This window comes from Pelmatolapia mariae, linkage group LG18, assembly GCF_036321145.2.
Source record: "Pelmatolapia mariae isolate MD_Pm_ZW linkage group LG18, Pm_UMD_F_2, whole genome shotgun sequence".
NCBI classification, from domain to species: domain Eukaryota; kingdom Metazoa; phylum Chordata; class Actinopteri; order Cichliformes; family Cichlidae; genus Pelmatolapia; species Pelmatolapia mariae.
Window position 1 is genome coordinate 17,920,065 of NC_086243.1, and position 12,382 is coordinate 17,932,446.

Sequence of the window (12,382 nt, forward strand, 5' to 3'; positions counted from 1 at the left end):
CCTGTTAGCCAATGGGAGCGCCCCGGTTTGATGCAGTGGACCAGCGGATCATGCCGCATCATGGCCCTGACATCACCCTGTCCCATACAGGCAAGCATAAAAAAAAAGAAAAAAAAAGGTTGGCTTTCTCACTCGAGTGAGAATGTTTTAAAAGATCCACATAATTAATTTCGCTATTTGAAGATGTCAGACTTTACCAGTTTAATGCTCCAGACTGCAGCTGCTGATTCATCCCAGTCGTCTTTTAAGCAGCTACCTGTAGAAACGAGCCCAGTTTTTAAGGCTTATGTGGGTTTTAAGGCTTAGCTAAGGCTAGTAGCGCACCTTTCCTTAGAAGGCACAGATTTTCCAGCTAGTTGTGCCACTGTATGTTACCTAAATGTATTAAATAACTGACTCTATGTAAGACTGGTCCTCAAGAGATAAGAGGTAAAAGTCATCCCTAGGGCACTTTACATGTGACTGTACCTCCATTACTTTGATGCAGGCTAAAAAGGAAAATATCTTAACATTCAGGAAACGTGAGAAGTTATAAATCCTACTATCTGATGCCATTGATTGCGAAATGTCTCAGCTTGTCTATAACGACGTGAAGCCTAAGGACTTCGAGTCATAATAGACTGCATTCAAGTTCACCTATTTCCCCCTTCTTCATCTTCTTTGAATGCCATTATTAGAATACTTGAATAGACTTTTACTTTAAAAATGATTTTTTAAAAAGACGCAGAGAAGTCATAAATGTCATAAAAAACATCAATTTCAACAGTTGATCAATAAATAGTGGTTTATTTTAACAACAGGTATGGCTTATGTACAAGTGCATGATGACTGTTAAACTGAAAACAATATGAAACCAAACAACTGGAATTTATAAATGGTACAATCCATGTTTTTTTTTTTTTTTTGTTATTATTTTATTTATTTATTTTACATTCATTTAAATCTCCCCTTTAAAGAGATCTTAAGTCGCATGGTTAAGAGAAGCAACACCTGAAATGTGTATACTGGGGCCGTCCTATGTGAGACTTTCATCTGCCGGGTTCAAAACAAGTCCTTGCTAAGATCCAGGATCCTTCATCTTATTTAAGCTCGATGTTTCCATACATTTACTGTATTTACAAAAGACATAATCTTCTTCTTCCTCCTCTTTTTTGCTTGCGTTTCCAACAATTAAAAAATCCTATTCTATCGCTGGTGCTAACATTGCTTTGGATTACTTTCACTAAACTTTCATTTTGCTTCAAATAGTGTAAAATAAAAGGATTATTAACAAAAAGTGTAGTTACTCCCATCTGCACGGGAGAAAAGTGAGGAAGCAACATATCTCAGAAGACACTGGTTGCATCGTGCTGCGTCATTAACGTTACAGATGTTGCGTGGGATTTAGCTGATACACACTTCAATTTCTGCAATACACACTGAGATAGAGAGAGATCAACATTCACCGAGGAGGATTCCGAGTAAAATGAAGCTACTGACCACTGCAGTCCACCCACTCTCAACTGCAGATTCCAAGATTTCCTTATTAAATCTAGTGTCAACACCCTTTTCAACATTGTAGACCGCATGCTGATCTATTGCAAAAAAAAAAAAAATTAAAATAAAATCATTTCTGTATACCATTCTTAAAACCCTGCTCCACTTTCCCTTTTTTTTGTTGTCAACCCCAACAAAATCTGACATCACATGATTGCAGGTCATTGTGCTTTCACGTGTAGCAGCACAGCATACACAGGTTTAAATGATCTCAAGAAATATTTCAACAATATTAATGACTAGATGGTCTTCGTTCACAGCCACCCAAGATCAATCAAAAAGTGGAGCCATCGTGGTGTGATTTAAGCTGCATTTGAGTAAAACAACCACAGGTAGGCTTGCGCAATCATTCAAATAAATATCAAAGGATATGCAGGCTTTAGTCAGTGCAAAGTTGAGTTTGATAAAAGCAAAACTTAATTCTAGTGACTGAAGTAGCTGTAAGGTTTACGGAAAATCTTCCGTCAAGTCGGCTGTTGCGTTTGACTCCTGAATGACACCTTAATAGAACTCCAAATACTCCCTGGATATAAGTAATTATGATACACTGTGATCATTTTAGCACATTTGAAATGACAACACATCACTCAGTTGGCTCTAAAGTTTTACAGTACAGTGTAATTATTATTATTATTATTATTATTATTATTATTAATGATCATTATTACGAGGATTGTTGTAAACAGTGGATTATCTGTAATCACACATCCTTCCTTAGACAAATATTACAACCTCCAAAGCACAAAGTACTACAACAACTGTCAAGTTTCACACACATTTAAGTCAAGTATAATGTTGTCCGCAGACGGACATGGGCTTTGGAAGGAAAAGTGCCTCCTCAAGCAAAAGTCTATCAATTTAAGAATATCAGTCGGTTAATCTGACTGAACGGTTGTGACCTGTATTTTTAAAATGTCGTTTTGACAAATGTAAGAAGTATTGCATTTTTTTTCCTTCTTTTAAGGTAAACTTAGTTGTGCATGTGAAAGTATGAACACCCCGACGTTAATAAACTCTTAATGTCGGACCACGATTCAGAAAACACAAGGTTAGTGGTGCTGCGACATTTGGCAATCACGTCAAACATTTTCGGGTTTCGGTTCAAAAATAAATTTTTTTAGGATTTGATATTTTTTTTTCTTCTTCTTTTTTTTAAGCTTTTTTGTTTGTTGCCGACACATTCACAATAAATTTTCATGCTTAGTCCCCACTTCGAAAGATAAAGTGCCACCACACCGAGGTGCCACAAATACTGTAAGAATGAAGTATAGCTCTGTACAATAAGGGCACGCCATGAGAGATTATTCAAAACAATACTTTGAATTAAAAAAAACAAAACAAAAAAACAATCAAGCTTAACAAGTAATTATCAATATACTTACATTAACACATTTACAAAAAAAAAACAAAAAAAACATTTGCATACCATAAATTTCATTGGCTTGAATGATTGGAAAAATAAAAGTTTCTTCTGACCGACAAAATGTGGGTCATTCTTTTTCACCAATATCACTGCTCATATGCATCACAGATATGCTTTCTGTCAATTTTAATTCATCAAGTGGTGATAAATTGTTCATTCTTCTTCTTTACTTCTTAATTTTGGAATAGGTATCCACATATAGCCTATAGCAGGGGAGAGCACTTAACAGTATTCTCCCAAACAGGCAAATACTATATCACTATATTATGGATACTATATTTTGGCACTATTTCTACACTTTATTTTGGTCAGGGTAGTTTTTTGGCATTTTCTTTTTAAGAAAAAAAACTACTCCAATTCTGATTGCTTAACTCTATAGCAACAAAAAGCACTTTGTAACATTCAGATTTACTTGTCCATACATATAAAGCAACTTTTTTTGTACAAATATCTTGACATTACCTTTGAAAACAAGTACCAGTGATTTTTGTTTGTTTGTTTGCTATTAGTACCATTGCATTTCTTCCCCAGTGCTGATGACACGTCTCAGTAATTATGGGAATTGCTTTAAGTCTCTTAAAAATGACAGTGATTTTGTCCCCGTTCATTTACGTCAGAGTAGTTAAAACGCTGGTGATTTCCAGTGACATTCAACGAAGAGCAGAAGTTACTGTCACATTGTCACATACCAGCCTGTGGCATTCTCCCGCTTGCATGGTCTCATTAGGTGGCTAAATGCACAAAAGGGTGCAGCAGCACTGAAAAAACAAAATACAAAAAAAACAAAACCCCAAAACAAAACCAAAAAAAACAGAAACTTTGCAAACATGTCAACTCAACTCCAGGTGGGGAACAGTCTTCATTTAGTGCCTGCAGTCTAAGCAGGCCAGTTCCTGTTCCCATCGATGCAATGTTCATGTGGGTGGCTGCCTCCTGGTGAGACACTTAAAGCTTCAATTCCTGGCTGAAGAAGTGGATCACGATGATGCCATGCCGTTGACAGTGCTGTTTTCTGTGCTGGCACTGTCCCTGTCCCTGATCGAGACAACACCCGAGTCTATGGGGGAGGACACCGTCCAGTCCATTAGAGAGGAGGGAGTTGCGTCTGTGGAGGCTGAATCTGTGATGGAAGATGGTACTGAATCTAAGACGAGGCGAGCGGCTGATCGTGGTTCAGTGTCTGTGACAGTCAGAGTGGTTGATTCCAGAGTGGAGGTACGCGCAATGTCTGTGACAGGGAGAATGGAAGGAGACTGTGCTGCATTGTTGACTGTATTTATGACAGCGCGAGTGGAAGAGTCCTCTGAGTCAATGGATGGAGGAGGTGTGTTTGGAGGTAAAACGGATTTTTCTTCAACGTAGGGAGAGGTAGAATCTAACTGAGGTGGCCGGGAGTCTATGAGAAGGAGGGTGGGTTGATCTCTTACGGAAGGAGGAGATAAATCCTCATCTCCTCCATCCATAGGAGAAGGAGGACTGTCTCTTATGGAAGGAGGAGAAGGAGAACCCACTGAAGTGGCGTGAGTATCCTTGAGCAAGGGCGGGTCAGATGTTGTGCTTATATTTTCGATGTCATTATCCAGCGGGTTCGGAGATTTTAAAGTGGAGCTCGGTGGGGGCTCGATGATGGGCGTGGTGCAGATCAGTAAAGAGGAGGGTACAGTTTGAGGGACGGGGGGAGTGGAAGAATCCAATGAAGTAGCAGGTGTAATTTCTGCTTCTCTTGTTGGGGATTCACCACTGTCATTCATTTCAGGTAGGGTTGAATCTAAGAGTGGTTCCACAGACTCCAGGACGATTGCAGGAGGTTCTTCTGCAGCAGCTAAAAGTGGGTCTGTGACACACGGGGCTTTGTGTAAAGGAGTGGAAGACAGCAGGTGCTCTTTACTGCCCTGTGTGATGGCGTCTTTACCCAGTGTCATCATGTTGCCCGTAGATGAAGATGAAACCGAGTGACCGTTGGGATCTTTAGGGCCAACCACACAAGAGTGCATCTCGATTAACTGCATACCTCCAGTCAAATCAATAGCTGAAGAGGCAGTAGAGTCCATGATGATGATGGGCGCTTCATGAAGCGGTGTGTCACGCACTCTTGTGTAGTCCCTGGTGCTGTCAGACGTGTGCAGCAATCCAGGTTTCCTCGGGGGAAGCAGGGGCGGACGGGTGTAGTTCTCGACATCAGCCAGGGTCTCGGGGAGTGGCTGATTGCGCGTTTCAGGCAACAGGAGAATGCAGATGATACAGATGAGAGTGCAGCAGGCAAAAATTATGTGATGAAGGAAATAGCCCTTCTGATTGTGGAGTTCCATGATGGGTTCAGTAAGCATGCCAAAGCCAGCGCTGGCCAGGACCAAGCCTAAACCACCACCCCTATGGGAAGACAGAATATTTATTAGCTTGTAATATCAATAGAGAATTGGGATGATCTCACAAACCTTTAAAACCTCTCACAAATATTGAAATTACTGCAAATTTAAGTGAATCACAACCTGCACGTTGTTCTGGAAAGCTAAATCTTGTATTTAAAAGCAGTTTTGTTTTACCCTCCTCTTCTTTTCTGCCTTTTTCCCGAGGAGCAGCAGAGAGTGCTGCAGTACCGTCTAACACCCTCTACTCTATGTTGGAAATTCGCTTTCCTGTCATTGCCAAAGTTAGCCACTAGATGGTGCACTTCACACATTGTTAGCAGAGCAATGCTTTTTTAAAAAAAAAAAAAAAAAACTATATTTTTATACATCAAGTGCTGTGTCACACATTCTCAAAAGGCTGGATAATTTGTGCAAGTTGTGGATTACATGTGATACGGAGTTGTGAGTCCGTCTTTTCTAGCAGTTCAGGAATTTCATACCGATATTAAACAGGAGGAGGAGCAGTGAATCCATGTGCAGAATGGATGGCCACGATTAAAATCAAAAACAACAGCTACACTAAAAATGAATTATAAGTTCTCCAGAACAATGAAACAGATTTTTAAAACAAAGATTTTGAATTGTGCAACACTTGTCAGCCTGAATATTGTTTTACTCCTCTGCAAAATAAGAACACACTTTCCACATTATCTCCCCCTCCTCTGGTGGTACAGTCTTGCTCTTGCAGTGAGTTTACCTGATCACAGTGGGAGTGATCTCAGCACAGAAGAAGATGCTCAGGGCGCTGACTGCGTGGGAGGAGAACATACCGATAGCGGAGAAGCCAATGGTGAAATGCGTATTCATTGTACTTGTGGTATCTGCAGAAGAATCAGGAGACACAAACATGGAGATTTTTCACTCAGTACCCTGTGTAATCAGTGAAAGGACAACAGTGGTGTATATGTAAAAACGTGTTAAATTTACTTTTGAAAGAAAATGATTGCAAGTATTTGCCAAAATTATTATTTTCAAAAATTATAATGTTACAACAATTCTGATAAATTCAATCGAGTTAGATCAGGCAATGCAATGACAACAAAGGCTAATATTTTAGCTTTTATTTTGGTGTAAGTTCAACAAAAAGAGATATAGAATGAGGAGCTGTTGAGAAATGAATCTGCAAACAATGAGCCAATTTAGCCCAAAGACGGTTTAAATAGGGTGTTTTACGAATAAGACATACTAAAGATGGCATAAAGAGGTTTAGAGGAGAACTACCCTGAAATCAGCTCTCGCTTACCACAGGGGGATTAGTGTGGAGAGACTACAGCGATGGATAAACAGAAGAGAAAAGTAAAGGAAGGCTGGTGGTGAGTTCATAGTTCTGTAACAAAGAGGCTCGCCCTCTTCAACATAAGGGGATAAATAAATAAAAAGCGAGCCTAGAACTTCATCATGAGACTCCACAAGGCTTGCATAGGCCTGACAAAATGCTGCAGGGTACACATACATATACATATATACATACATATATATACATATATACATATACATATATATACATATACATACATATACATATACATATACATATACATACATATATACACATATATACATACATATATACACATACATATATACACATATACATATATATATACATATATACATACACACACACACACACACACACACACACACACGTATATATACACACACACACGTATACACACACACACGTATACACACACACACACACACACGTGTATATACACACATATATATACACACATACATATATACATACACACACACATGTATGTATGTATGTATATGTGTATGTATATATATATATATATATATATATATATATATATATATATATATATATATATATATATATATATATATATATATATATATATATATATATATATATATATATATATATATATACATATATATATACATATATATATATATATATCACTTACTTTACAAAAAAATAAGCTAAGAAACATAAGCTAATATTTTTACAAAATGGAACACTTATGAATATATATGAATATATGACTATATTTGAACAGATAGACTTACTTATTTTCAGGTGTTCACTGTATTTTCCCAACACTAGAAAAATATTGAAAATATGAGGAATTATTAGAAAAGAGTGACAAATAGTGAGAATTAACACATGTTGAGCTAAGCCTTTCAGCACAGCGTAACAAAGGGAAAATAGAACATGAGCATAACCTTGATGTGTTGACTCAGGTTAAACATTAAGTGTAACTCGTTTGTAACTGAATAAACTGTTGTTGGCTGTTTTGATCATCTGAGGGACTTCTGGTACTCACTGACAATGTAATCACGTTCAGGGACTGAATGGGGACAAAACAACTAAAGGTAGCAAATCTCATAACAACCATCATGTTTAATGTGTTTATGAATAGCAAAAATGTAGGACTTTTTTTTTTTTTTTTTTTAGACGGATGCACTTGTAAGCATGTGTCATTTACACAACATTTGTAAAAATGTTAGAATTGGGAGAAGTAATAGCTCAGTATTTGGTAGCATGACAGAATTATATTCATTACTCACAGTTGTTCTTTAAAAAAAATCTGTGAAGTATATATATTTCTATGGGTTCTTTTTTTGTTGCTGTTGTTACTTTTGCTTTGTTTATATCGAGTAAATTACCTTATAGTTACCACTTTAGTTACTGATACAAGCATAACAATGTGCTCTTCATGTGGCCTTTTTTCATTTACACACCCAGGCTGGCTGGTTGCCCTTGCTTTTTGCTAAGTTAAACTATTCCCCTGCTGAGTTGAGACTTCATTTTAACCAACAGACCTCAGATTTTGCTGATTTTGATCTAACTTTATTTCCCACAATGTTAAACTATTGCTTCGATTAATGTGACTAAGAGTTCTTGAATAATTGGGGGATTTTGCAATCTGTAGTTGTAGTTTAATAGTTTGTTTGTTTTGGGGTTTTTTATATTGTGGACTTTAGACCACAGTCAGTCTCAATAAACTGGATGAGAGTGGCCTCCTCAAGAACCGCTAGAGCTTTTTCATGTTATAGGAGTTCCTATGTAATACTCACAGTTAAGTAGACCCAACTGCAGCAGAGATGCGAGGGCAGTGATGATCATAAACAGAAGAAGGCCACCACGACGGCCCATCAGGCCGACCGCTGGACATAGTGCAATGCATGATGCAACCGCGATGCCTGCCATTGTGTAATAGTGTGTATAGAAGTCAGGGAATATGGTGGTTCCCTGAGCTTCAGGATCCATCATGCTGCGGGCAAAGCAGTGGTGGATCCCATAACCAGTTAACCTGAATAAAAAACATACAGGACAAAGGAAAGTCAAAAAAAGAGACATCTCAAACAACACAGCGGCTACATCAGGAGATACTGAACTACATCTTTCGTAAGGGTACTATGTAAACTGTGTAAAGCAGTGAAGAGCCGCTTTATTTCATGCTTTCTCTAATCTCAGTGTATTTTGAAAAAACACCACAAAACCTCACATGTGTAAACATGGATTTATTGGCACACAGAAACACACCCTATGTGCACACACACACACACACACACACACACACACACACACAAAACAAAAAAAAACAAAAGCAAGCCCTCACACCCTCCTTCCGAGTTGTCTAATGTTTCATAAGGACAAAGCTCATGTAAAATTTATGCAAACAGGGAATCAGGGACACTGTGCACTAAAGCAGAGGTAGAGCTCGGTCTGCCAGGCAAGAGATGAGGTCTCAGATCGAAGGAAGAGTCCATTGGAGATGAAAAAAGAGAGCAGCACAAATATGGAAGGACAAAAGAAGAAACAGCTAAAGATCAATCCTCTATCCACCCTGCAGGTTAATAGTGGCATCTTGACTCCACAAAATGGCAGGTCTGAGTGCCATTGCACTCCAAGTACCTGTATTATATACATCTTTTCAAATCCTGACACACTCACAAACACACACACACCCTCGTTAGCACACTGACACATATAACCCTGTTTTCAAAAAGACAGAATACACTGTAAAAAACAAAAAACAGACCCTTTATTGGATCCTATGTTGGACTGAAAATGAACTTTATGTATATTAGACTACATATGTTAGAAACAGGAAATGATGTTTCTGTGTGTCTTGGGTTTAAGAGGAGGGTGATTGGCTTGTTACCAGTATACAGGTCTATGTTATTGTTGTTTTTTAAATCAATCATCTATTGCGCCAAACTTCAAAAGCAATTATCTAAAAGGCTTTAAGAGGGCATTAGTGCACTTGGCATGGAAAACATACACATCTGCAAAGGCACTGTTAGCGCTGTATATTATTACAGTACATGGGTTTTGGAGAGATGATTGCCCCATTCACATGTTTTTTTAGGGAAATACTTGCTCATTACACAGTACACATGTATTACAACTGCATGAGTCTGCAGTACAAGAGTCCAGAGGCTAAACCAGTGTGCCTGTAGTCGAGTACTGTGACTGACTGAAAAATGTGAATCATTACATTATAAAACTAAAAATATGACAGAAAAGAGTCTGCAAACTGCAGCAGAAAATCCTATATCAAGGAAGAAAAGCATTATGCTTTCATAACCACACACTTGGCTTCATGCTTACAGAGTGTTAAAATGTATTAAAATAAGAACTCTCTTTTTAAATGATCCTAGCAAATTCAAGGTGAACACTTATCAGAAAAAGTTAGAGACATAAATAAAGATACAGCTTCTTGATTTATGTCATTGATCTACCATTTCAAATAATTACATGATTTAAATGATTTGCATTCTTTAACACAGAATTATTTTTACATTTTAAGACAGCCACTTACGAGGTGACACAGAGCACAACGATATTCTTCCAAAGGGTCCTCGTCCCAACCATTTTCACAATGCATGTTTTTTTGGGCCTCTGTTGAAGAGATCTTTGTAGTTCTGGAAACAGGAAAATGCAGATATTGTTAAAGCTCTGCCAAAAATTTAAAAAATAATAATAAAAATTATAGAACTCACATTTGTTTCTTTTTTTCCCCCTATTTACTGTTTCACATATACAACTAAAAGTATATGCTGATGGACGTTAAGGTGGTCTTTTAACACAATGGTAAATGGGCTGGTTCTTATTTCCCCACTGAGGGACATTAAATAGAGGATACTTCTATTCTATTCTATTCTATTCTATTATAACACTTTTCTACTCCTCCTGAGCGCTCAAAGCACTTTATACAAGTTGCCTCATTCACCCATTTATACAAGCACTTTTTTCTTTGTGTTTTCCATGTAAGTGCTTCCTATCTAACATTAGAGAAATGAACAAACTATTATTTATTTAATAAATAAACTGAAAAAGGAATGTAAACAAATACAAAATAAGCAGCTCATGAAAGTGGTAGAATATTTCTTTTTTTGTCTGGCATTTCGATTGACAAGTCAACATCCATCTGTAGTTGCACTGCAGTACAGTAGTACACAAACCTGAATAATGAACTAAGTAGAATTACCTTAAAGTGTAGGCAAAAATCAAATGTTTAAAACCCTTCTAAAAGAATAGGGTTCTGGAAAATTTTGTATTTGAATGATACTACTGTAAATATAATGAGTAAAAGTTGGACAGTTATCTGGGTTTGAAACCACAGAAACTCCATGTTTTAGTGAGCTCATTCATTCCACACAGGTACCATCCCACAGCTTTGTCAAACAGGTATGGTAACACTAACAGGAGAGCAGCTACCAGCGGGCAACACCCCTGAGCTGCTCGTGATACATGACATAACACACTTAATGTTTTGGTATCAGTCTGCAGGTTGCCACAGTAACACACCTCTGCCTCATGCTAGTCCATTTTTCACATTGACTCAGGCATGCGAAGGTTATCTCTGGCTAACCACTTAGGTTTTCCAGTGATCCCCTGAGTAAGATCAACTGTGCTCAGAGCTATGCAAATCATTCCACTTTTTCAAAGGGGATCAAGTAAGTTGTTCTACATGAATAAGACATGCTTCAGTCTGCTTCTATAGCATAATTTAGTGCTGAGCAATTGAAAGTAGAAAAATAGCTAATGCTTCTCTACCGTATGGGGAAGTTTATACATAAAAAAAAGAAAAAAGATAAATCTGTGTCTATGGTAATGCACTTATTTCCCAAAATGCTCAGAGTCAGCACAGAGACTCCGACTTCTAAAAATATGCAGTCAATTTCACACTGTGGCTCCTCTTAAAGCCTTTTATCTCATAGTGGCACTTCCCTTCCCTCATTTTTCAAAAAGGAGTGATAACTACGCAATGGCAGGACAAAAACAGGGAAAAAAGTATATATAATAAACAAACACTTATACAAATCTGCTATTGATTTTCACTACAACACAATCCAAACTGCTTTGTTCTGGCTGGTCTGAGTACAGTTAACACGGGGTCAAATGCCTGACCTACAACCATCTGCCATCTGCCCACTATTGTGTCAGCTCATGTCCACCCATCCAAGCTATAATGATATTAATGAACATTTGAGAGTGCCATAATCCAATGTTCAACACCCAATGCTACCTTTGTAGTGGATTATTTCTATGTTAGCAAGATGGGAAATGTATATAACCTTGTCAATCTGTCTCATTTGGATAAGCGAAGCTGGGAATAACAATGCAGACCACACCACTCAAAATAAAGGCCTAGCAGACACCTTTGCAGGGAAGCCAGAACATGAAACCTCATACGTTAATAACAGTATGTTGCGCAAAACATATCAAAATGTAAAATGCAGACATTGAGTCTGATATCTTTAAATTACTGTTGAAGGGTTCATTACCTGCGAGGATGTTCTCTGGGTCAAGCTCCACGTTCACTTGATTTTTCTCTACTATGTGTCCCATGATCCACTTGGAGCGACCGTACTGCTGAGTGGCGAGCAGCCAACGCAGTGACTCAGGGAAGATCCTGTCAAAAAGATGGGGGATGTCCTTGTTAATATGACATGAAAAATGAGTCAGGGGAAAAAAGAAAAAAAAGAGTTCTCCTTTTATTAGGTTGTATGTAATCTAACTTTGTTA

At 37.9% G+C, this 12,382-nt stretch overlaps 1 protein-coding gene across 1 annotated transcript in view; it reads right to left on the reverse strand.

The window, feature by feature from the left end:
* Window positions 1-766: 766 nt before the first annotated feature.
* Window positions 767-12,382, reverse strand: part of LOC134616484 (solute carrier family 22 member 23-like) — a 37,230-nt gene continuing 25,614 nt past the window's right edge. The window contains exons 5-10 of the mRNA XM_063461308.1: window positions 12,142-12,269; window positions 10,173-10,275; window positions 8,422-8,657; window positions 7,411-7,443; window positions 6,065-6,188; window positions 767-5,329 (exon numbers count right to left, since the gene is read on the reverse strand). Of these exons, the coding sequence (XP_063317378.1) occupies window positions 3,937-5,329; window positions 6,065-6,188; window positions 7,411-7,443; window positions 8,422-8,657; window positions 10,173-10,275; window positions 12,142-12,269 (2,017 nt within the window). The 3' untranslated portion in view covers window positions 767-3,936. The remainder of the gene's footprint in view (window positions 5,330-6,064; window positions 6,189-7,410; window positions 7,444-8,421; window positions 8,658-10,172; window positions 10,276-12,141; window positions 12,270-12,382) is intronic.